At 44.2% G+C, this 26,587-nt stretch overlaps 1 protein-coding gene across 1 annotated transcript in view; it reads right to left on the minus strand.

The window, feature by feature from the left end:
* Nucleotides 1-26,587, minus strand: part of LOC132396509 (otogelin-like protein) — a 350,978-nt gene that overhangs the window by 302,977 nt on the left and 21,414 nt on the right. Inside the window, exons 3-7 of the mRNA XM_059974091.1 lie at nt 23,228-23,261; nt 17,127-17,196; nt 13,954-14,096; nt 9,935-10,050; nt 8,375-8,541 (exon numbers count right to left, since the gene is read on the minus strand). Of these exons, the coding sequence (XP_059830074.1) occupies nt 8,375-8,541; nt 9,935-10,050; nt 13,954-14,096; nt 17,127-17,196; nt 23,228-23,261 (530 nt within the window). The remainder of the gene's footprint in view (nt 1-8,374; nt 8,542-9,934; nt 10,051-13,953; nt 14,097-17,126; nt 17,197-23,227; nt 23,262-26,587) is intronic.

Genomic DNA, 26,587 nt, shown 5'->3' on the forward strand with positions numbered 1-26,587 from the left:
AAGTGTATCTTAAACACAATACTCTCCATAATTATTGCAACCAAACCATGCTTATTAAATGAATGCAATTTAAATTTTCAAACATCTACCCTTGAGCCCTGCATTCATCAGTTCAAAGTAAATTTATTATCAAAGTACCGTACATATACGTAAACATATACAACCCTGAGATTAATTTTCTTGCAAGCATGCTCAATAAATCCAATAACCGTGGTAGAATCAACAGAAGACTGCACCAACTGGACAGACAGCCAATGCGCAAAGGACAATCTAACTGCATAAATACAAAAAGAAATAAGAAATAGTAAATAATTAATTAACCAGTAAGAGAGTGTATGAATGAACAAATAAATAACTAGATAGAGAGATAGATAGATAGATAGATAGATAAATAAATAAATAAATAAATAAATAAATAAATAAATACATATATTGAGAACATGAGATGTAGAGTCTGTGAAAACAAGTCCACAGATTGTGGGAACAGTTCAACGATGGGGCAAGTGAAGTTGAGTGAAGTTATCCACTTTGGTTCAGAAGCCTGATGGTTGAGGGGTAATTACTGTTCCTGAACTTGGTGATGTGGGTCCCGAGGCTCCTGTACCTTCTTCCTGATGGCAGAAGTGAGAAGAGAGTATGGCCTAGGTGGTGGGAGTCCTTGATGATGGATGCTGCTTTCCCTCCCTCCATTTCCTCATCCAGGTCATTTATAAAAATCACAAAGAGTAGGGATCCCAGAACAGATCCCTGAGGCACTCCACTGGTCACCAAACTCCATGCAGAATATGACCCATCTACAACCACTCTTTGCCTTCTGTGGGCAAGCCAGTTCTGGATCCACAAAGCAATGTCCCCTTGGATCCCAACCCTCCTTACTTTCTCAATAAGCCTTGCATGGGGTGCCTTATCAAATGCCTTCCTGAACACACCCAACAAACTCTACCCATGTTCTTTTGCATTTGTACAGGGCCCTGGTGAGACCACACCTGGAATATTGTGTACAGTTTTGGTCTCCAGGTTTAAGGAAGGACATTCTGGCAATTGAGGAAGTGCAGCGTAGATTCACTAGGTTGATTCCTGGGATGGCAGGGCTGTCTTACGCAGAGAGATTGGAGAGATTGGGCTTGTACACGCTGGAATTGAGGAGATTGAGAGGGGATCTGATTGAAACGTTTAAGATAATTAAAGGATTTGATAGGATTGAGGCAGGAAATATGTTCCAGATGTTGGGAGAGTCCAGTACCAGAGGGCATGGATTGAGAATAAGAGGTCAGCTATTTAAAACAGAGTTGAGGAAGAGCTTCTTCTCCCAGAGAGTTGTGGAGGTGTGGAATGCACTGCCTCGGAAGACGGTGGAGGCCAATTCTCTGGATGCTTTCAAGAAGGAGCTGGATAGATATCTGATGGATAGGGGAATCAAGGGATATGGGGACAAGGCAGGGACTGGGTATTGATAGTGAATGATCAGCCATGATCTCAGATTGGCGGTGCAGACTCAAGGGGCCGAATGGTCTACTTCTGCACCTATTGTCTATTGTCTATTGTCTAAACCCCTTGCTCTAGAGCAAGGGTCGGCAACCCGCGGCTCCGGAGCCGTATGCGACTCTTTCATCTCTGTGCTGCGGCTCCCCGTGGTTTGTTAGTTTTTGAAATGTAATTCGAAATTTGAAGATTATGGTGATCTTGTACAATCTAAAAACGTTGTGGAGACCCCATTTCCTGGCACATCCGAACCGGCTCACAATTAGCCACCGTTCCGGCTACAGGGGTTTGTGAGTACGTGTCTTTTGGAGCATCCGCGCCCACGGGGACGGGTTGAGGGAGGCTTTAAAGCAAGGCTGTTTAGTTCGAATAAAGTTACCTTTGACTGCAGTGTCTTTATTTTAGCGCTGCGTGTAGCGCTACACCGCTACAACGTGTTTTTTATCGCTATTAATATACATCACCACTGCCAATGCCTGACACCCGCCAGTGCGCGCTTTCTTTTAATTCTTCGATCCAAGGTAGGCTACCTATGGGAGTAACCTTCAACCCAACGTCTTTTTTTCGGAGTTCAAAATGTTTTTGTTGCATGCAGAAATGTAATTTCGTTTTCTCTGCAGGAGTTCATCAATTTCATAAATGCAACACATTATAGTTTGTTTATACATAGCATAAAGGCAAAAAAAACCCGTTGTATGCAGTGTTATTTCATTTTAAATGTCAAACGGGTTTTGTGGCTCTCAGTGTTTTCTTTTCTGTGGGAAATGGGTCCATATTGGCTCTTTCAGTGGTAAACTTTGCCGACCCCTGCTCTAGGGAGATGTCAATCAATATTTGGGAAATTAAAATCTCCCACCACAACAACCTTGTTATTATTATACCTTTCCAGAATTTGTCTCCCTATCTGCTCCTCAATGTCCTTGTTACTATTAGCTGGTCTATAAGAAACACCCAGTAGATTTATTGACCCCTTCCTGTTCCTAACCTCCATCTACAGAGACTTCATAGACAAACCCTCCATGACTTCCTCCTTTTCTGCAGTCGTGACACTATCTCTGATCAACAGTGCCATGCCTCCACCTCTTTTGCCTCCCTCCCTGTCCTTTCTGAAACATCTAAAACCCGGCACTTGAAGTAGCCATTCCTGCCCCTGAACCATCCAAGTCTCTGTAATGGCCACAACATCACATCTCCAAGTACTGATCCATGCTCTAAGCTCATGTACTTTGTTCATTATACTCTTTGCATTAAAATAGACACATCTTAAGCCATTGGTCTGATCGCATGCCTTCACTACCACCTGCCTTTCCTTCCTCTCAGTGTCTCCAAGCTTTCTCTGTTTGGGAGCCAACTGCCCCTTCCTCCGTCTCATCATTTTGCTTCCCACACCCCTGCAATTCTAGTTAAAATTCTTCCCAATAGCCTTATCAAACCTCCCCACCAGGATATTGGTCCCCCTCTGATTTAAATGCAACCCGTTCTTTTTTTACAGGTCACACCTGCCCCAAAAGAGGTCCCAATGATCCAGAAATCTGAATCCCTGCCCCCTGCTCCAATCCCTCAGCCACACATTTATCCTCCTCCTCACTCTATTCCTATACTCACTGTCACGTGGCACAGGCAGTTATCCCGAGATTACTACCTTTGAGGTCCTGCTTCTCAACTTGCTTCCTACATTAATAGACATAGTGGAGAGAGAGTCCAGTTTCAGGTTTCTGGGAATGCACATCTCAGAAGGCCTTACATGGTCCACTAACACCACAACGATTGTTAAGAAAGCACAACAATGCTTGTTTTTCCTCAGGACGCTGAAGAAAGCTGGTCTACCTGAACAGATGCTGGTGACATTTTACCACTGCACCAAAGAGAGCATCTTAACATACTGCATCTCTGTGTGGTTTCCCAGTTGTACAGCAGCTGATAGGAAAGCACTTCAGTGGGTTGTCTCTAGTGCACTGAAGATCATCGGGACACAGCTCCCAGCCCTGGAGGACACCTACAGCTCACGCTGCCTAAGGAAAGCTACAAGCATCTGTAAGGACAATACACACCCACGCAATCATCTGTTTGAACTTCTCCCACCTGGCAGACGTTATAAGATTTTCTATGCCCGCACTTCCAGACTGAAAAGCAGCTTTTTCCCAGAGCTATTATTGCTCTGAACCAATCGATCAAGCATCATCCATACATTTGTTATATTGCTACTTTTAATCCTGGTTTTATGGCCGTCATGCATCCGAGTTGCACTTTTGTACTGCTGGACCTTGCTTGTACTGGCTGGTTACTTGATTTTATTTATTGTTTGTTTATTTTATTTGTTGTTTTATAGCATTGAGTACAAGAGTTGCAAACTCATTTTCGCTGTATTGGTGCGTGAAAATTGTACAATGCAGTGACAATAAAGATATTTCATTTCATTTCATAACTCCCTGCAGTCTGTTTTTAGGGCCTCCTCCATTTTCCTACCTTTGTCATTGGTACCAATATGTACCACGACCTCTGGCTGTTCTCCTTCCCACTTCAGGATATTGTGGACGGGATCTGAAACATCCCAGACCCTGGCACCTGGGAGGCAAACTACCATCCGCGTTTCTTTCCTGTGTCTACAGAATTGCCTGTCTGGACCCCTAACTATCGAGTCCCCTATCACTACTGCCTTCCTCTTCCTTTCCCTGCCTTTCTGAGCCACAGGGCCGGACTCTATGTCAGAGGCTCGGCCACTGTCGCTTCCCCCAGGCAGGCTGTCCCCCTGAACAGTACTCAAACAGGAGTACTTATGTTCGGGGTACTCTCTAGTATCTGACTCCTGCCCTTCCTCTCCTGACTGTGACCCACTTATCACACCCCAGTGTGACTACTTGCCTGTAGCTCCTCTCTATCACTTCTACACTTTCCCTGACCAGATGAAGGTGATCCAGCTGCATCTCCAGTTCCCTAACCCGGTCCCTAAGGTGCTACACCTTGATGCTCCTGGTGCAAATGTGGCTGTCTGGGAGGCTGGGAGTCTTCCGGACTTCCCACATCTGTCACCCACCGGCCTCACACACAGACTTTCTGTCTCTATTCTACACAAGCAACCTACCTCGACTTGACGTGTTATTGCCTAAGCCCTGTTGAGCCAAAGTCCTCCTACTCTGTCTCCCTCTACTCTTTAGCCGCTCTATAAAGCTGTCAGCTTTTTAAACTCTTCTCGCAGTTCTAACTGGCTGATCTCCACACGCCTGCGCAGTCATGCCTTGATCAAAACCAAGAAATACGGGACAAGGAAACGGCAGATGAACGGAATGAGTATTTTGCATCAGTCTTCACTTTGGAAGGCACTGGCATGTATGCTGAAGATTCGAGAGTGTTAGGGCTCATATGTGTGAAGTTGTCATTACTAGGAAGAAGTCCCTTAGGAAACTGAAAGATCTGAAGGTAGGTAAGTCTCCTGGTCCAGATGGAATACTCGCAGGGTTCTGAAAGAAGAACTGTACGGTAAATGAAGAGATTCTGGAGGTATTAGTAATGATCCTTCAGGAATCACTAGATTCTGGAGTTGTTCCAGAAGACAGGAAAATTGCAAATGTCACTCCACTCTTCAAGAACGGAGAGAGGCAGAAGAAAGGAAACTATAGGCCAGTTAGTCTGACCTCAGGGGCTGGGGAACATGTTGGAGTTGATTGCCAAGGATGTGGTTTTGGGGTACTTAGAGACATGATAAAATAGGCTGTAGTGAGCATGGAAAAATCTTGCTTGATATATCTGTTGGAATTCTTAGAAGAAATAACAAGCAGGATAGACAAAGGAGAATCAGTTGATGTGTACTTGGATTTTTAGAAGGCCTTTGACAAGGTGCCACACATGAGGCTGCTTAACAAGCTACGAGCCCATGGGATTACAGGGCTCGGACATGGATAAGGCATTGGCTGATTGGCAGGAGGCAGTGGGAGCCTTTTCTGGTTGATTGTTGGTGACTAGTGGTGTTCCACAGGGGTCTGTGTTTGGACTGATTCTTTTATGTTATATGCCAATGATTTGAATGATGGAATTGATGGCTTTGTTGCATAGTTTGTGGACTATACAAAGAGAGCTGGAGGGGGAGGTAGTTTTGAGGAAGTAGAGAGGCTACAGAATGACTTAGACAGATTAGGAGAATGGGCAAAGAAGTGGCAGATGGAATACAGTGTTGGAAAGTGTATGGTCATGGATGTGGGTAGAAGAAATGAAAGGGTGACTATTTTCTAAATGGAAAGAAAATTCAAAAATCTGAGGATCGGAGGGACTATGGAGTCCTTGTGCAGGATTTCCTAATGGTTAATTTGCAGGTGGTGAGGAAGGCAAATGCAATGTTACCACTCATTGCAAGAGGACTAGAATATAAAAGCAAGGATATAATGTTGAAGCTTTATAAAGCACTGGTGAGGTCTTGCTTGGAGTGCAGTGAGCAGTCCTGGACTCTCCCACCATGTGTCCTCTGGTCCTAAGCTTCCTCATCATGTGTCTGGCTCCAGCTTAGAGGGCAGTTCAGAATCACCTTCACTGACTTGAGTCTAGAGTCACATAAAAAGCTTGCTGGGTAACAATGTAAAGTGTCTCCATTGAATAACAACACTGATGAACGGCCTGCTTTATTATGAAACCTTTCTTGTATCAGAGTTTAGTTAATTATCTCAGCTCTGCTTTGACTCCAGCAGGCACTATATACATTTACCTCAAGGATCTCAAAGTCAAAGTTTATTACCAACATACTTCAGCTATTATTATCATATATTGTATCATATTAGACCATACCCTACCTTCCTTGAGACTTATTTCCCTGCAGGCATTTATAATAAAGTAAATAAGATCAATAGAATTTATCAATAACTATGTATAAAGAAAGGATGATAAACAACTAATGTGCATAAAAGGAAATTGTACAAATTATAAAGTAAGTAAGCAGTGCCGAGAACATGAATTGTTGAGTGCTTGAAAGAGAGTGTGTAGCTTGTAGAATCAGTTCACTGTTGAGATGAGTGAAGTTATCCACCCCTGGTTCAGCGACCTCATGGTTACAAGGCGATAACTGTCCCTGAACTTCGTGGTGATGGACTCACGGTTTCTGTAATGGAAGTAGTGAGAAATGGTGAGGGTCTTTGATGCTACTTTCTCGTGGCACGCTGCATGTACACGTGCTCAATGGTGGGGCGGGCTTTGCCTGTGATGGTCTGTGGAAAACTCTACTGTCTGCTGACTTTTCTGTTTTGAGCACTGGTGATGCCACACCAGTGGGCTGATCTTCGATCCTCTCCTATACATGCTACCTCAGCATTTCGAATGTGCTCGACGAACAGATGGACAATGAAGATATTAATGCAGGCTAGTAGTGTAGGCCAGAAGGTCAGCATGGAAGCGGTGGGCTTTGATACTGTATGTCTCTTTAAGATTCAACATTGTTTAATGTTATTTCCAGTACACAAGTGTAAAGGAGAATGAAATAATTGTTACCCCCTATCTGATGCAGCACAAAAAAACAGTAAGATAAAGAACACGATAATGATTGAACCCCCAGGCTTCCTTGGCAGCGTAAGTCTAGGAAAGAAAACTATTTCTAATTCAGTTCCGGTCGCCTCACTACAGGAAGGATGTGGAAGCCACAGAAAGGGTGCAGAGGAGATTTACAAGGATGTTGCCTGGATTGGGGAGCATGCCTTATGAGAATAGGTTGAGTGAACTCGACCTTTTCTTCTTGGAGTGAAGAAGGATGAGAGGTGACCTGATAGAGGTGTACAAGATGATGAGAGGCATTGATCGTGTCAGAGGCTGTTTCCCAGGGCTGAAATGGTTGCCACAAGAGGACACAGGTTTAAGGTGCTGGGGAGTAGGTAGAGAGGAGATGTCCAGAGTAAGTGTTTTTACTCAGAGAATGGTGAGCGCGTGGAATGGTCTGCCGGCAACGGTGGTGGAGGCGGATATGATAGGGCCTTTTAGGAAACTTTTGGATAGGTACATGGAGCTTAGAAAAATAGAGGCCTATGGGTAAGCCTAGTAACTTCTAAGGTAGGGACATGTTCGGCACAACTTTGTGGGCCGAAGGGCCTGTATTGTGCAATAGGTTTTCAATGTTTCTATGTTTCTAAAACACAATGAATATAAATGCATAAGATAGCTTATATCCATAGATTGATTGTACATTCATGAAGTGATGCTAGGCACAGGAGTGTCTGTACATAACATGACTGTCGAGGGATGGGCTAGTGGTAGTGGTGTTGATCGGCCTGACTGCCCACACTATACCCACTGTCTCTAATTTGGTCCATAAGATACTGGGGCAGAACTAGGCCATCGAGTCTGCTCTGCCACTTCAGCTGGCTGATCTATTTTCCCTCTCATCCCCACTCTCCTGCCTTCCCCCCACATCCCTTCAGCCCTGATCAATCAAGATTCTATCAGCCTCTGCCTGAAATCCTGGAATCATTTTTGTGAACCTCCTTTGAACATCACTAATGCCTCCACAACCTCTTTTGCCACCTCTTCCAGAACTTTGTGGTATACATCATCTGGTCCAGGTGACTCATTTACTTTCAGATCTCTCGGATTTCCAAGAACCTTCTCACTAGTTAGGGTAACTTTACACACTTCACGATCCCTGACATATGGAACTTCCATCTGGAATTTGTCGGATTGTTGTCTTCCACTGAAAATGAAACAGACAGAAGCCGCTGCTTGCCCTGATGTACTTACACGGCATCATCGGTTGGCTATTGACTACAAAGCTGTGTTGCTCCAAGACTATTTCTGAAATCATTTCCACCCTTGCCTCATTTCATCTGAAGCTAAAATCTCCAACCACGTGCTGTCACCTCTAGATTTGTCCGCTGCAGCACACTTCTACGTGGCACCATTTTTAAACTCATGAAACATTCCTTACCATTTGAGTAGCTGCAAAGACCAGTCAAATCTTTCTGCTTCTTCAAAGAAACCATAACTGTTCCCTTTCCATTCCAGTGGACTGTCAGATGCTTGTTAATTTCGATAAGCAGCTCTTCCTGTGTGCCATAGATATGCATTCCACTGTAGGAAATTGGAAAGGACTGCCTGTAGATTGAATAATACATTTATAAATAAACTCGTTGATTTCTTTCCCTCTCCATCACTCTGAGATGTGAGTTGTATTTCAGCAGTGTTTATCTGAAAATAAACATTAGCAGCATGTACCAGTAAATCAGATAATAAAGTCTGCAACACAGCCACAACACATTCATCATTCAATGTCCATTTGAGCATTAGTTTGGATCTTACGTGCTAGAATGCTCAGAGTTATGTCTCTAAAGATGGTGTTCAAATCTAAAACTTTATTATTCTGATATGAAACAAATTACTGACACCAGCAGAAATGTGTCGAAAAAGAACCATTAATATCACGAAGGGTCCCACCCACCCTGCTCATGGACTGTCCGTCCCACTCCCATCGGGGAGGGGGCTACGTAACATCCACACCGGGACCGTGAAGGATCCCACCCACCCTGCTCATGGACTGTTTGTCCTACACTAATAAGGGAGTAGATTACGTGGCATCCACACCAAGACCACCAGACTCAAAAACATTGACTTTCCCCAAGCAGTGAGGCTGATCAACACCTTCACCCACTGACCCACCCCTCCACTCCCAGACTCAGAAACAGTTACTTTCCCCAAGCAGTGAGGCTGATCAACACCTTCACCCACTAACCCACCCCTCCACACCCTCAACCACCACTACTTTATCATTTCCTGTCAGTCACCTTATGGACAGACACCCCTGTGCCTGGTGTCTCTTTATGAACACACAATCAATCGAAGCATATAAGCTATCTTAAGTATTTTTATTTATTCTGTTTTTAATGTGTTTTTTGTGCTGCATTGAACCCCGAGTAACAATTACTTCTTTCTCCTTGAACATTCAGTTCCTTATTGAATAAATTTTGCCAAACATGAATAGTTTTTTATTAATATCTGACACTGAAGGGCTTCCAATATTGTCTGTAATTCATTCTTTGTTTTTTTTTGCTCTCTGTGTCGTGGATTTCTGAAAAGAGTAAGATTTCAGTTTGTATACAGGAGACATTCTCTGGTAATAAGTTGAGCCATAGGACTGGTTGTTAATTGTTGAAGGCTCTTACCCTGTAACATCAACTTTTTATTCCTTTCTGCTTGAGCTACTGAGACATCCAGCATAATACTTCGACTTCTGAACTTTTGTACTTTGAAACAACATATCTAATCATTCCTCTTACTTGTGGTGGAAGAAGCAAAGTTCTAGGCTGTGTAATACTTGTGTTGTAAACATTTTTCAAAGTTCAAAGTAAACTTATTTTCAAAGTACATCTATGTCACCATATACAACCTTGAGATTCATTTTCTTGTGGGCATACTCAATAAATCCATAATTTTAACACATTGAGCATGTAAAACCAGAGACATAAAGTTGCATCATGTAACTCCTTCTCACCCATGTTGTTGAATGAACTGTGTCATATTTATCAGCTCCAATCGAGGCAAATTCCCTTTGCTTATGAAGATGTTTCGGGTGCACTTCCCTTTCAGACAATCCTCTTGTTGGTCAAGCTATAATCAAAATTAAAATAGACATCAAGCTAATAAATAAATTTCACACTTAATACAATTCTTCAGTGGAAAGTGGTTAGTAAACGACTGATACTGGAATTGTGTGATGCATGGCCAGGTGGTTAAGGCATTGGATTAGCGATCTGAAGGTTGTGAGTTCGAGCCCCAGCCAAGGCACTGTGTTGTGTCCTTGAGCAAGTCCACCCAGCTGAAAATGGGTACCGGCAAAATGCTGGGTGGGGTGGGGGGGGGGTTAACCTCGCGATAGACTGGTGTCCTATCCCAGGGTGTCTCAGACTCTCAGTCGCTTCACACCACAGAAACCACGAGGCTTGGGAGACACCTTAACTTTAACTTAACTGATACTGGAATCATCATGAAACATTCATCTCCCTCTCTCCCTCCACAGGCCAGGCAGAAAAGAGTAAATAGTCAACGTTTTGGGCTGACTGAAAAGGAAGGGGTAAAGGAGTCAGACGAAGAAGTTGGGGGGAGGGAAGGAAGGTGTACTAGGAGCCTGGTGATAGGTGAAACTGGGAGAGGGGGAGGAGGTGTGGTAAAGAGCTGGGAAGTAGACCAATGGATGAGATAAAGGGCTGGAGAAGTGGGAATCTGATAGGAGGGGACAGAAGATCATGGAAGAAAGGAAGGCGAAGAGCACCAGAGGGAGGTGATGGGTGGGTAAGACGAGAGAGGAAGAAGGGGATAGGGAATGGTGAACGAGAGGGGGGAGCAGTTATCAGAAGTTTGAAAAGTCTATGTTCATGCCATCAGATTGGATAGAAGGTGTTGCTCCTCCAACCGGAGCGGGCCCTCCTTTTGGCAGTACAGGAGGTCAGGGACTGACATTTTGGAATAGGAATGGGAAACAGAATTGAAATGTGTAGTCACTGGGAGGTCCCACTTTTTATGACCGATGGAGTGAAGGTGCTCGGTGAAGCAGAGTCCAAACCTACATCGGGTCTCACCGATGTACAGGAGACCACACTGGGAACACCAGATGCAGTAGGTGACCCCAACAGACTCACGGGAGAAGCGTTGCCTCATCTGGAGAGACTGTTTGGGGCCCTGAACGGTAGTGAGGAAGGAGGTGTAGGGGCAGGTGTAGCACTTGTTCCACTTACAAGGTTAAGTGCCAGGAGGGAGATCAGTGGGGAGGAGCGAAGAGAGTCATGTAGGGAGTGATCCCTGCAGAAAGCAGAAAGTGGGGGGGGGTGGAGGGAAAGATGTGTTTGCTGATGGGATTCCATTAGAGATGGTGGAAGGCAGGGAGAATTATGTGCTGGTTCAAATTTACCAAGCTCGTCAGCAGACCAGTTGATTTGAAGGGAGAGAGAGCTTTGCGCATGTTGGGGAGAAAAGTTTAAAAGGAGTGTTTCCCAGGGCTCAGCGCATTAGCGGTGGACCAATCAGTTTGAAGAGAGAGAGAGATTTGCACAGGTCAGAGAGCAGAGTTTAGGGCTATGACTCCAAGGCCAGATGTGGAAAGTCTGGGATACTACCAGCCTCCCTGATCGCCACATCGAGCTGAAACTCCTTAGAGACAGAGTTATGGAACTGGAGCTGCAGCTCGATGACCTTCAGCTTGTTAGGGAGAGAGAGGAGGTGATAGACAGGAGCTACAGGCAGGTAGTCACCCTAGAGTCACAGAAGACAGATAAGTGGGTGACCAGCAGGAGAGGGAAGGGAGGGCATCAGGTAGTGGAGAGCACCCCAGTAGCTGTCCCACTTAACAATAAGTTCTCCTGTTTGAGTGCTGTTGGGGGGGGGGGAAACAACCTACCTGGGGGAAGCAACAGTGGCCGTGCCTCTGGCACAGAGTCTGGCCCTGTGGCTCGGAAGAGTAGGGAATGGAAGAGGATGGCAGTGGTTATAGGAGACTCGATAGTTCGGGGGACAGATAGGTGATTCTGTGGACATGAGAAAGAAACAAGGATGGTAGTTTTCCTCCCAGGTGCCAGGGTTTGTGATGTTTCTGATCATATCCACAATGTTCTGAAATGGGAGGGTGAGCAGCCAGAGGTCATGATACAGATTGATACCAACCAAGGGAACTAAGTAAGCTCTATAAAGATCCTTATATTTTCTAGTGATTATAATGCCTAGATATCTAAAGGAATCTGTAACTTTGGAAGGAATATGATCATATATAGAAACAGATTCATTTAAAGGTAACAGTTCACTTTTGTTAAAGTTAATTTTATATCCTGAAGAGTCTCCAAATTCATTAAGTAATTTTAGCAAGGCAGGGATAGATTCCTCAGGATTAGATATATAAACCAGTAAATCGTCAGCGTAAAGAGAAATCTTATGAATGCATAAGAATCCCATGAACATCTTCAGCTTCACGAAGAGCAATAGCCAGGGGTTCTAATATTAAGTTAAATAACAAAGGGCTTAATGGACAACCTTGTCTTGTCCCCCATGAAAGCTGAAAAAAGAGAATCTACAGTAATAACAGCAGCAATAGGTTTATATATCATTCTACTCCAATTATTAAAATTAACACTAAAATCAAATTTCTCTAAAACATTAAATTAATATTTCCATTTGACTCGATTGAATGTTTTTTCAGCATTCAAAGAGACGACGCATTGTGGAATTTTAAAAGAAGTCGAATATATAATGTTAAATAATCTCTGAACATTTAAAAAAGAATAACGACCCTTTATAAAGTCTGTTTGATCTTTAAAAATAATTTTACTCAAAATATTTTCCAACCGATTGGCCATTATCTTTGACAGGATCTTAGCATCAACATTCAATAATGAAATAGGTCTATATGAGGCGCAATCAATAGGATCTTTATCCTTTTTAAGAATTAAAGAAATAGAAGCCTCATGAAAAGTAGAGGGTAAATCACCTTTCAGAAAAGAGTCCTTAAACAGTTCCAACATATATGGAGAGAACAATTTTACAAATTTTTTAAATAAAATTCTACAGGTTATCCATCAAATCCAGGGCCTTACCAGATTGCATTGAAAAAATAGCTTTATGAATTTCGGCTTCAGTAATTTGGACATCAAGAGTTTTTTGATCCTCAACGGAAATTTGAGGAAAAGCAATCCTTCGTAAAAAAGCATTCATTTTAGAAGAATGCACTGGAAATTGAGATTTATAAAATTCAGTATAAAAATCTTGAAAAAGCTTATTAATTTCTTCATATTCCCAAGCCAGGATATTATCTTTCCCACGGATTTTCAAAATTTGCCTTTTGGCCTTGGCCATTTTTAATTGAGATGCAAACAATTTGTTATTTTTATCTCCAAACATATAAAATTTTAGCTTAAGCAAGTAGCCTTCAATAGGATGAATTAATAATAAATTATATTGTGATTGAAGTTCCACCCTTTGTTTAAGTAAGTCAATATTAGGGGAAATAGTATAAATATTATCTAAGTCTTTAATTTGTTTTGAAATCTTACCTAATTCTACTTTAGCAACACACACAAAATGCTGGTGGAACACAACAGGCCAGGCAGCATCTATAGGGAGAAGCACTGTCGACATTTTGGGCCAAGATCCTTCGTCAGGACAGACATCTGCTCCTTTAGTCTGTTTTTTAAGCTTAGCTGAATAAGAAATTATCTGACCATGTAAAAATTCTTTAAACGTATCCCTTATGATGAATTTAGACGTACCCCCTATATCATTAAAAAGAAAAACAAGTTCAGTGCATCTTTTTCTTGTTCGGAGGTCAGACTGAACTTGTTGCTTCATGGCTGTTTTATTCAGAGTTGATAACGAGGAAGTAAAACTGACAGAGATGGCAGTCTACTAGTTGAAGAGAGGGAATCTGAAGATGGTGTCTAACATAAAACAAGCTATCGCCAGTTTCATTGGCATATCAGCTTTTGCTCAGAATCAGGTTTATTATCACCGGCATGGAATTTGTTAACTTACCACAATGCTGAAGGCAGAGGGTGTTTTCAGTTCAGTGAGTAACATATACATGCAGTGCCCACGAAACTCAAACTGACTTTCTCTGAATGTGGAGACGTACGTGTTCCCAATGCCAGTTACTACACACTGTTGCTCTTTCTCACCTGTGGCAGACATATGTTAGTTGTGACTGGTATTTTCAACATAATTTTCACATTCAGATTTACTTATCACATATACAGTGTAGTGCATCGTTTGTGTTACTGACCGACACAGCTAAGCATGTGCTGGGGGCAGCCCACCCACAAGTCTTGCCACACATTCCGGCTCCAGCATAGCACGCCCACAGCATTCAGCAGAACAACTCAGAACACAACGTGTAACAAAAGAGCTTGGACCAGCCACCAGTCCACGTTAGGGATTGATTAGTAAGAACAAATTAAAGGAAGGTAGCGGCCATCGTCTGGGCGGACAGTCAGTCTGGTGATCTTGAGGCTTTAGCTCTTCGAAGCTTCCGTGAGGAGAGGCTTCACTCAGAGAAAGCAAAGGAAAGACAGCTCCAGGTTAGGTTTTTCCTTCCTTCCCTGCCGCCTTTCTTTATATCTGCTCAGCTAGGACAGCAGAGAGGCCAGGCAGGACAGTTGAACGCTCCTCCTGCAGGATCTGGGATGGCAGCGTGACCTCCAGCGTCCCTGACAACAACTTCGAGAAGTGCATCACCTGCAGCTTCTGAAATTCCATGTTAAGGAATAGGAGCTGGAACTGGATGAACTACGGATCATTCGGGAGGCTGAGAGGTGATAGATAGGACACGTAGAGAGGTAGGCACACCCAACCTGTGGGACAAAGGGAACTGGGTGAGTTAGGAAGGGGAAAGGGGTTAAGGAGTGCCCCGTGGTCATTCTTCTCAACAACAAGTATATCACTTTGGTGGGGGGGAGGGGGGAGATGACCTAACAGAGGAGAGTCACAGCTCTCTGGCACTGTCTCTGCCTCTGTGACTCAGAAGAGGAGTGTTGTGGTGATAGGGGATTCACTAGTCAGGGGAACAGACAGGAGGTTCTCTGGCGAGAACGAGATTCCTGGTTAGTATGTTACCTCCCAGCTGCCAGGGTTATGAATATCTCAGATCGGGTCCTCAGCACTCTTATGTGGGAGGGTGAACAGCCAGACGCGTGGTCCACGTAGCTCTAATGATTTGGGTAGGACAAGTGATGATGTTCTGCATGGAGAGTTCAGGGAGTTAGGTGCTAAGTTGAAGAGCAGGGCCTCCAGGGTTGTGATCTGGTTCTGGCTGCCCATACCACATGCTAGCGAAGCCAGATCTGTGAAGATTATACAGTTTAATACGTGGATAAGAAGTTGGTGTAGGAGGGATCATTAGGCTCTCTTTCAGGAAGGCGGGACATGTACAGAAGGGACGGTTTGCACACGAACTGGAGGGGGACCAATATCCCAGCAGGAAGCTTTGCTAATGCTACATGGTGGGGGTTAAACTGGAATTGAAGGGGGATGGGAACCAGGGTGTCAGATCAGTCACTGATATTCTTTTGTACAGTTAGGTGACAATAAACTCAAACTTGATAGAGTAAAAGTGCTTTAAATGCAGTCTGAAGAAAAGTTACAAGAAAGGCCAAGTCACAACATCCTTCTTCTGTATGATATCTCCCATACACTCAGGATAGACTCATGCAGCTGGTATCTTTCACACTAGCCTCTCAAAACACCTAATCACTGTGGAAGTATGTGCCACTGTGCAGTAGTCCTCGAGGCAGGTTATCACACTCCTCTTGGGCACTGGTACGATTGAAGCCTGCTTGGAGCAGGTGGGTACCACACACTGCCGGAGAGAGAGGTTAAAGGTATCTGTGAGCACACCAGCCAGTTGGTCAGCACAGGCCTTCAGTGCTCAGCCAGGGACTGGATGTTTCCCTTGGATTCACTCTCTAAAGGCGGGCCACATGTCATCTTCAGATACTGAGACCAAAGGAGGCATGGGGGAGCGTGAATGTTCCTCCACGTTCTGGTGGTCAAAGCGAGCATGGAACACATTCAGCTCATATGGAACTGAAGCTCTGTCACTAGATTTAACTTCGTAAGAGGTTATGGCTTTCCAACCCTGTCACAGCTGTCAAGCATCCCTCGTTGATTCTAGTCCAGTCCGGAATCTCCGGATGGTTTTCCGGAGATCGTACCTGCAACTCCTGTGGCATTCTGATGTGGCCCTCAGCAAATTCTGGATTTCATAGTTAATCTGGGGCTTCAGATTGTGGTAAATCCTGAAAGACTTTGTGGGGGCACACTCATCTACAGCTGTTCTGGTAAAGTCTGATATTGTCATTCAGATCCTCAGATAAGTGCTGACTCGAAGCAATCCTGTAACTGTTCCTCTGCCTCCTGTGACCACCCGCATTGTCTGCATCACTGGGGCCTTGCTCTTTAGGCTGTGTTTGCATGCAGGTAGTAGGAGTCCAGACAAGTGGTCCAATTTGCCAAAATGTGGTCCAGGAAAGGAATGATAGGCATTTCTTACCATAGTGGTCGAGTGTGTTGGGCCCAATGGTGCAACAGGTTACATGCTGGTAATAATTGGGCAGGATTTTCTTTGAACAGGACTGGTTACAGTCACCGAGTATAATGTGAAAAGCATAAGAATGGGCTGTTTCTTGCCTGCAGATGTTATCACACAGTTTCACGAGTGTTTGCTTATAATCTGTCACTGGTGGTATATAAACCGCAGTCAGGATCACGCAGGTCAGAACTCCCAACGCAAATAGAATGGTCTACATTTGATAGTCAGATGCTCTAAGCAGGGGAACAAGAGGTACAAGTGGTCGACATAACCCCAACGTCCAAACACCAATGAGAATTGACTAAAAAGCAAACGCTGCCACCTTTTTCCTTACCAGAGTTTGCGGTTTGATCCGTTCTGAAAATCGTTCAGCGTATTCATTGCTAACCAAGTCCCAGTGTAACAAACAATTGAGACCTGTCCCATCTGCCTCTGCTACGGCAGCCTTGCCCTGGGACCGGCTGCACATTCACCAACAAGACACTGGGTAGAGGAGGCCTGATCACTCTGCGCTCCAGTGCAGAGTCGCTGAGCACCGCAGGGTGTCTGTGGTGGCATGTGTGTACTCTGATAATAAATGTTACTTTGATAGCCCGTCCTCAATTACTGAAACTTCATTTACCTTCAACTGTAATAAATTCTTCACCAGGTGAGTTTGATTTTCTTAACAGATCCACCACGTCTCTTTTACCCTATGAACATAATGACACAAAGTGATGTGACTTATGAGATTTTGCTTCATTTTCACTCCTGACCCTTTCTTGTTTCCCTGGGCCTACAATATGAGGCAAACAGGCTTAGCGAGTCAGTGCTTACACAGCCTCTTTAACAGCAAAAACACTATCGTACCTTTGGGTGTTAATAAGACAATATTTTTAATGCAATGTACTCTCTGACTGTTCTGTAATTGTACAGGACAGAAATGGCCCCACTTTGCCCATGCTGTTTGTGGTGCCCAATTGTATCCCTCTGCACCAGGGTCTGTGCAGCCCTTGCCTAATGATAGTGGTCCATGGTGTAAAGAAGCCTGGAAACCCTTGGTCTATGCCTTTCAGAATCAGAATCAGTTTAGTACCACCAGCATAAGTCAGGAAATTTGCTTACTTTGCAGCAGCAGTAGATTACAATGCATGATAATGTGGAAAAAACTGTGAATTACAGTAAGTGTGTGTATATATATAGTGAAATTAAATTAGTACAAAAATAGGAAATAAAAATGTAGTGAAGTTGGTTCGAGTCTCGGCTGAAGCAGCGTGTTGTGTCCTCGAACAAGGCGCTAAACAACAATAGACAGTAGGTGAAGGAGTAGGCCATTCGGCCCTATGAGCCAGCATCGCCATTCAATGTGATCATGGCTGATCATCCACAATCAGTATCCCGTTCCTGCCCTCTCCCCATATCCTTATACCCCATATAACACGTTGCTCTGCGATGATGCCGGTGCCAAGCTGTATGGATCCCAATGCCCTTCCCTTGGACAACATCGGTGGTGTGGAGAGGGGAGACTTGCAGCTTGGGCAACTGCCGGTCTCCCATACAACCCTGCCCAGGCCTGCGCCCTGGAAACCTTCCAAGGTGCAAATCCATGGTCTCATGAGACTAACGGATGCCTATAACTATTATTACTGTGTTCATGAGTTCAGTGTCCATTCAATACCTGTCTAATGACCTTTCAAACATCATTAATGTATCTGCTTCCACCACTTCCTCAATGTGGACAAACTAAATTTCTCTTGTCTTATTTTAAATCTTTCCCCTCTACTACTACACTCCCTTGCCCTGGGAGATTAATTCTGGCTACATATCTGTGGTGAACTATGTGCCTGTCGGGACACGCCCCTGCTGACTGCTCTTGTGGCTCCTCCCACAGGCCCCTGTATAAAGGAGATCTGCGGCCTGACGCTCGGCCTCAGTCTCCAAGACATTGTATGATAGACACTCACTTCTGGTTCCTTCTTCCAGTCAATAAAAGCCGATATCTCGCCTTACGTCTCAGTGTGAGTTATTGATGGTGCATCAATATCCTGTCTATGCCCTTCAATTTTCACAGGGAGCAAGGTGCTTCCTGCAGATTTTGCTAACCACTATCACATCACCCCTCAATCTTCAAGCTGCAGGAAGAATAAACCCACCCAGCCAGTCTCTGCTTACAAGTGCAGCCCTCTCCTGCAGCAGCAGCTGGTTCAATTTCCTGTGCTCTTCCATTGAGACTCCATCCTTCCTGCACTGTGGCATGGTGCTCCCTGCAGGCTAACCACTGTTCTGAACAAGTCTGTGGACAAACTTATGTCAGTTCAGAACACTATTTGTTTGTTTTTAGTGTTCGCATGTTTTGGGTTTTTTCTCTTTTATTACTGGGTTCTTTCGGGTTTCTTTGTTTTGTCACTGTTTGTAAGGAGACAAATCTGCAGGGTTGTATAATGCAGACATAGTTTGATAATAAACTTTGAACATGATATCCCAAACCTTATACTCAATGCCTTAGCCTAGACAAGCAAAACCATATGTATTCTTAACTCTCTTTTCCACTCATTGTACCACTTTCTGGGACCCAAACACTTGCATCCCAATGTACGTCAGTACACCAACGACCCTCTGATCCCTGTCATTTATCTAAAGTGCGTTATCCCACCACACTTACCTCGATTAAATTTCATCTGCAGCCCTGCCGTCCAGCTGCTTAAAGCACATGTAACCTTCATCTACCTGTGAAGCAACCTTTCTACTTTTGCACCCCTCTCTGTCAAGCTTCAAACTTCTCATCCCCAAGCACACTAAGCTGCCAGTCCCACCCTTCCCTCAACGGTTCCATGACTGCAACAATCCAATGTGATCTCTCAGCTCAGTTGTTTTACCACTGAAACTACTCGCATTAAAATAAACAGCCTGCTCACAGACCAGAAGGCATAAGAGCAAAATGAGGCCTTTCAGCCCATTGTCTGTTCTGCCATCCATTCATGGTTGATTTATTATCCAACCTGCTCGCTGGAACCTTTTACAGCTTTATCAATCGAGAGTCTGTCAACCTCTGCTTTAAATATATCCACTGACTTGGCCTCCACATCCGTCTGTGACAATGAATTCCACAGATTCACCATCCTCTAGTTAAAGAAATTCCTCCTCATCTCTGTTGTAAAAGGACATCTCTCCATTCTGAGGCTGTGCTCGCTGGTCCTAGACTCCCCCACTATAGGAAACATCCTCTCCACATCCACTCTATCTGTGTCCTCTGGTCCTAGACTCCCCCACTATAGGAAACATCCTCTCCACATCCACTCTATCTGTGTCCTCTGGTCCTAGACTCCCCCACTATAGGAAACATCCTCTCCACATCCACTCTATCTGTGTCCTCTGGTCCTAGACTCCCCCACTATAGGAAACATCCTCTCCACATCCACTCTATCTGTGTCCTCTGGTCCTAGACTCCCCCACTATAGGAAACATCCTCTCCACATCCACTCTATCTGTGTCCTCTGGTCCTAGACTCCCCCACTATAGGAAACATCCTCTCCACATCCACTCTATCTGTGTCCTCTGGTCCTAGACTCCCCCACTATAGGAAACATCCTCTCCACATCCACTCTATCTGTGTCCTCTGGTCCTAGACTCCCCCACTATAGGAAACATCCTCTCCACATCCACTCTATCTGTGTCCTCTGGTCCTAGACTCCCCCACTATAAGAAACATCCTCTCCACATCCACCCTATCTGTGTCCTCTGGTCCTAGACTCCCCCACTATAGAAAACATCCTCTCTACATTCACTCTATCGAGGCCCTTTCAATGTTCGGTAGGTTTCAATGAGATCCTCCCTCATTCTTCTAAACTCCAGTGAGTACAGGCCCAGGGCCACCAAACATTGTTCATACTGTTACGAGTGATGAACAGACCTGATGGACAATGGGGTGCAGAGTTAACCATTCCCCCCTTCCTGAGAACCATGAAATATTGCTATTGCTATGCTACTCATGAGAGAGAGAGAGAGAGAGAGAGAGAGAGAGAGACTGTTGATTCATTGTATTTTGACTCTTCCTGGATTATTTACTTACACTACAAGGACTTTACTTTGCTCGTTAACATTCCTCAGGAGACAGCAGGAGTGGCCTGATTTGATGGACACAGTCATTCAGAATTGATGGATAGCTGAGACCCCGTGAGTGGGGATAAAAGACAGGTTTGGAGAGACACCCTTCAGACACACCAGAAGACACTGACTGAGGGTTGTGAACCCACAAGAAAGGTGGGGGCTTCGGAGACCGAATCAGGAGATCGGTCAGTAAAGCTCACAGTGTTACAGCAGGGCCAGTGGGGACTTGTGTGTGTGTCCACTCATGCCAGAGTGACGAGTCCATCACAGAAGAATGGTCTAGATGAAGACCAGAGGGGTCATAACTGAATGACCACAATGGTGCAACGGAGTCAAAAAGACACAGAAAGGTTTGCTGACTGCAGTTGTTACATCCCGCTCGCTCTCTCTCTCTCTCCAACGATTACCACACAACAACGATACCTACCTCAGCACACATGAACTGAACTGAACTTTATACTTTTCTATGACAATTCATTTACCCCTAGACATCGATAGAGCTTGTTTATTATTGTTGATTATTATTCCTACACTTCTCGGTTTATTATCGCTAACCTGTGTTATATGTATATTTGGATTATTGGTATTGTTTTGCCTACTTTACTAATAAACACCTTTGAATATAGTACCACCAGACTCCAACGGATACTTCTAGCTTTGCTGGTCTGACACCCAGTTACAGGGTACGTAACAACACATTAACCTTTTCATTACCAGAATCATTCTCGTGAACCTCCCCTAGATCCTCTGCAATGTCAGCACATCGTTTCTTAAATAAGGGGCCCAGAACTGCTCACATACTCCAGGTGTGGTCTGACCAATGCCTTACAAAGCCTCAGCATTACATCCTTGCTTTCATATTCGAGCCTTCTCAAAATGAATGCTAGCATTGCATTTGCCTTCCTCACTGCTGATTCTACCTGCAAGTTTTAGGGAGCCCCGCACGAGGACTCCAAAGTCCCTTTACATTGCTGATTTTTGAATTTTCTCCCCATTTAGAAATTAGTCCACACCATTGTTCCTTCTACAAAAGTGCATCTATACATTTCCCTACAGTATTTCCATCTGACATTTCTTTACCCATTCTCATCTCTGTTCTAAAAGGACAGCTCTCTATTCTGAGGCTGTGCCCTCTGGTCTAGACTCCCCCACTATAGGAAACATCCTCTCCACATCCACTCTATCTGTGTCCTCTGGTCCTGGACTCCCCCACTATAGGAAACATCCTCTCCATATCCACCCTATCTGTGTCCTCTGGTCCTAGACTCCCCCACTATAGGAAACATCCTCTCCACATTCACTCTATCTGGGCCTTTCCATATTCAATAACAGCCAAACGTTTTTATGCCATGGACTCCTGGTTGGGAACCTGATGCACCATCAATAACTCTTGGAGACGTGAGGCGAGAGATAGACTTTTATTAGCTGGAAGAAAGCACTGTCAGCAGCAAGAGACCATCACACAACATCCTGGAGACTGAGGAAGGGTCTGTGCCTCCAATCGCCTTTATACTGGGGTCTGTGCGAGGAGCCACAGGAGCAGTCAGCAGAGGGGCGTGTCCACACAGGTATACGTAGTTCACCACAGGACCGCTGGCCTAAGTTCTTCTGCCCACTCTCTACTTCCTCAGCACTCTCTGCCCCTTCAACTATCTTCATATGGTCTGCAAACCTGGCCACAAAGCCCTCCCGTGTTTCTCCTCATGACTCTGCCCACTCTTTCTACTGGACTTGCCCGTTTTATTTTGTACACACTGGTCAATCTGCACCTCGGCTGCACTGACAGCCTCTCGGCCTCGCCAGTTTAAACACTCCCAAGCAGCAGGAGCAAATCTTCCTTCAAGAATACCAGTTTCACTCCAGTTCAGATGCAACCCATCCTTTGCGTTGGCTAAGCCCTCCTCCAGATGAGATGAGCTTTAAGCCTCTTGTGTTTGGCATGGTGGAAATCATCGTCCATTCTGGAGTGGGGTAGTAAAGAAGAAATGCTGTATGGAAAAGAACCTTTTTCACCCTGGGAGATGTGAGCACCTGGAATACGTTGCCAGGGAGAGCAGCAGAAGCAGAATCGCTGTCAGCGTTTAAGGAGGTTCTACACGAGCAGCTGAATTCCCCAGCACAGGTGGGTGTCCACTGCTCAGTGTGGACACGTGAGGCTTCCACGCTGTATGAGTCTTCCAGTCTTAATAAGGAGTGACAGGATACCCTGGTCATTTATCAGGGCATTTCCAGAATCATGGATAAAGACCAGATTGAAATCAGGGCACAAATTATCTTAAATCACCAATGGTATCAAAAATAAACTTCTGATTAGAACAGTATAGGCCCTTCAGCCCACAATGTTCCGCCGCCCTTTTAACCTACTCCATCTATCTCTTCATTCCTACTCCTCCATTTTTCTATCATCCCTGTGCTTATCTAAGAGTCCCTTAAGTATTTGCTTCTCCCACCACCCCAGCAGGGCATTCCACGCACCTACTACCCTCCGTGTAAAAACCTCCCTCTGACACCCGCCTTATACTTTACTCCAATCACCTTAAATTATGCCCCCATGTATTATTAAAATTATGTCCCATGTATTATGCCCTGGGGATAAGCATTGTTTAAAATGATGTGTAAAGTTTTGAATTAATTTACCTTTATTGCTTGCTCCTGTAATGTGACATTCTTCCTGAAATAAGAACAATGGATTAATAAGGATACAGGATGAAGCAGTGATCTGCGATTAATAGAAGAGCAGGAAGAGTCGATATCAGATCACCGGATAACAATGCTGGAGAAGTAGAAATGGGATACCAGGGAATGGCGGACGAACTGAATAAATACTTTGCATCAGTTTTTGTGTGGAAGGCACTAGCTGTGAGGTGGAAATTCCAGGTGTCGGGGGTCCTGAAGTGTGAAGTTACCAAGAATAGGGAGAAGGTTCTTGGGAAACTGAAAGGTCTGAAGATAGATAAGTCACCTGGAGCAGATGGTGGACTCTCCTGGGTTCTGAAAGAGGTGGTTGAAGAGATTGTGCAGGAAATAATAATGATCTTTCATGAATCACTAGATTCTGGAATGGTTCTGGAAGACTGGAAAATTCCAAATGTCACTCCACTCCTCAAGAACTGTTGACAATATTCCAAGTGCATCCTGACTAGTGTATTTTTCAGACTCAGCATTATCTCCCTGCTTTTATATTCTGTTTCTCTTGAAATAAATGCCAACATTGCATCTGCCTTCTTTACCACAGACTCAACCTGGGGATCTTGCACGAGGACTCCTAAGTCCCTCGGCACCTCTGATGTTTGAACCTTCTCCCCATTTAGATAATAATCTGCACTATTGTTCCTTTTAGCAAATTGCATTATCATACATTTCCCAACATTGTATTGCACCTGTCACTTTTTTGCCCATTCTTCCAATTTGTCTACGTCCTTCTGCAATTGCTTCCTCAGCACTACCTACCCCTCTACCTACCTTTGTATCATCCGCAAACTTTGCCACAAAACCGTCAATTCCATTATCCAAATCATTGATAAGTAATGTGAAAAGCAGTAGCCACAATACTGACCCCTGAGGAACACCACTAGTCACCAGCAGCCAACCAGAAAAGGCCCCTTCTATTCCCAGTTGCTGTCTCCTGCCTGTCAGCCATTCCTCTACCCATGCCAGCCAGCATACTTCTTCAAACGCCACAGGATTTCACCTTGTTAAGCAGCCTCAACTGTGGGATCTTATCAAATGCCTTCTGAAAATCCAAGTACATGATACCCACTGTCTCTCCTTTGTCATCTCTTCCCTTCTAATAGTTCTTTTAGTTGCCTCTTGTTGGACTTTAAAAGCTTCCAAAACATCCAACTTCCCACTCACTTTTGCTACTTTATATATGCCCTTTCCTTGGCTTTTATGTAGTCCTTAACCCTGTCACTTGAGAACTTCTTCCTCTGTGGGGCATATCGTTCCTGTGCCTTGTAAATTATTTCCAGAAGCTTGAACCATCTCTGCTGTGCTGTCATCTCCACCAGTATCCTCCTCCAGTCCAGCTGGGCAAGCTCCTCTCTCCTGCCTCTGTAACTCCCTTTATTCCATTGCGATACTGATACATCTGACTTCTGCTTCTCCCTCTCAAACTGCAGAATGAAGTCAATCATATTATGATCACTGCCTCCTAAGGGTTCCTTTTATGTTAGGCTCCCTAATAAGATCTGGGTTATTACACAACACCCAACCTAAGACAGCCTTTCCCCAAACAGGCTCAAGAACAAGCTGCTCTAAAAAGCCATCTCATAGGCATTCAACAAGTTCCCTCCCCTGCTCCCTCTGTAATCTCAACCCTACGGCTTGGCTATTATTTGGAGACCCATTTATTATTCCCATAATATTTTCTTTTACCCTGTCAATTTCTTAACTCCTCCTACAAAGGTTCAACGTTCTCTGACCCTACATTACCTCTTCCTAAGGATGTAACTCCATTTCTTACCAACAGAGCAAAACCACCGCCTATGACTTCCTACCTGTCCTTTTGATACAAAGTTAAGCTCCCAACTATGATCTTCTTTCAGCCACGACTCAGTGATGCCCACAAATTCATATCAACCAGTCTAAAATGTGTAAAATGAGGGTAGAAGCAATAAGTAGTAAGGTGAAAAGTAAAAGTGGCAGGCAGGCAAATCCAGGGCAAAAAGCAAAAAGAGCCACTTTTCAACATAATTGTATAAGGGCTAAGAGTGTTGTAAAAACAAGCCTGAAGGCTTTGTGTGTCAATGTGAGGAGCATTCGTAACAAGGTGGATGAATTGAATGTGCAGATAGTTATTAATGAATATGATACAGTTGGGATCACAGAGACATGGCTCCAGGGTGACCAAGGATGGGAGCTCAACATCCAGGGATATTCAATATTCAGGAGGGATAGACAGGAAAGAAAAGGAGGTGGGGTAGCATTGCTGGTTAGAGAGGAGATTAACGCAACAGAAAGGAAGGACATTAGCCTGGAGGATGTGGAATCGCTAAGGGTAGAGCTGCATAACACTAAGGGGCAGAAAATGCTGATGGGAGTTGTGTACAGGCCACCTAACAGTAGTAGTGAGGTTGGGGATGGCATTAAACAGGAGATTAGAAATGCGTGCAATAAAGGAACAACAGTTATAATGGGTGACTTCAATCTACATATAGATTGGGTGAACCAAATTGGTAAGGTTGCTGAGGAAGAAGATTTCTTGGAATGTATGCGAGATGGTTTTCTGAACCAACATGTGGAGGAACCAACTAGAGAGCAGGCCATTCTAGATTGGGTATTGAGCAATGAGGAAGGGTTAGTTAGCAATCTTGTCGTGCGAGGCCCCTTGGGTAAGAGTGACCATAATATGGTGGAATTCGTCATTAAGATGGAGAGTGACATAGTTAATTCAGAAACAAAGGTTCTGAACTTAAAGAAGGGTAACTTTGAAGGTATGAGACGTGAATTAGCTAAGATAGACTGGCAAATGATACTGAAAGGGTTGACTGTGGATATGCAATGGCAAGCACTTAAAGATCGCATGGATGAAGTACAACAATTGTTCATCCCAGTTTGGCAAAAGAATAAACCAGGGAAGGTAGTGCACCCGTGGCTGACAAGGGAAATTAGGGATAGTGTCAAGTCCAAAGAAGAAACATATAAATTAGCAAAAAAAATGTGGCACACCTGAGGACTGGGAGAAATTCAGAGACCAGCAGAGGAGGACAAAGGGCTTAATTAGGAAAGAGAAAAAAGATTATGAGAGAAAGCTGGCAGGGAGCATAAAAACTGACTGTAAAAGCTTTTATAGATATGAGAAAAGAAAAAGACTGGTCAAGACAAATGTAGGTCCTTTACAGTCAGAAACAGGTGAATTGATCATAGGGAACAAAGACATGGCAGACCAATTGAATAACTACTTTGGTTCTGTCTTCACTAAGGAGGACATAAATAATCTTCCAGACATAGTAAGGGACCGAGGGTCTAGTGAGATGGAGGAACTGAGGGGAATAC

The sequence above is a fragment of the Hypanus sabinus genome, chromosome 7 (assembly GCF_030144855.1).
Source record: "Hypanus sabinus isolate sHypSab1 chromosome 7, sHypSab1.hap1, whole genome shotgun sequence".
In the NCBI taxonomy this organism is placed as follows: Eukaryota; Metazoa; Chordata; class Chondrichthyes; order Myliobatiformes; family Dasyatidae; genus Hypanus; species Hypanus sabinus.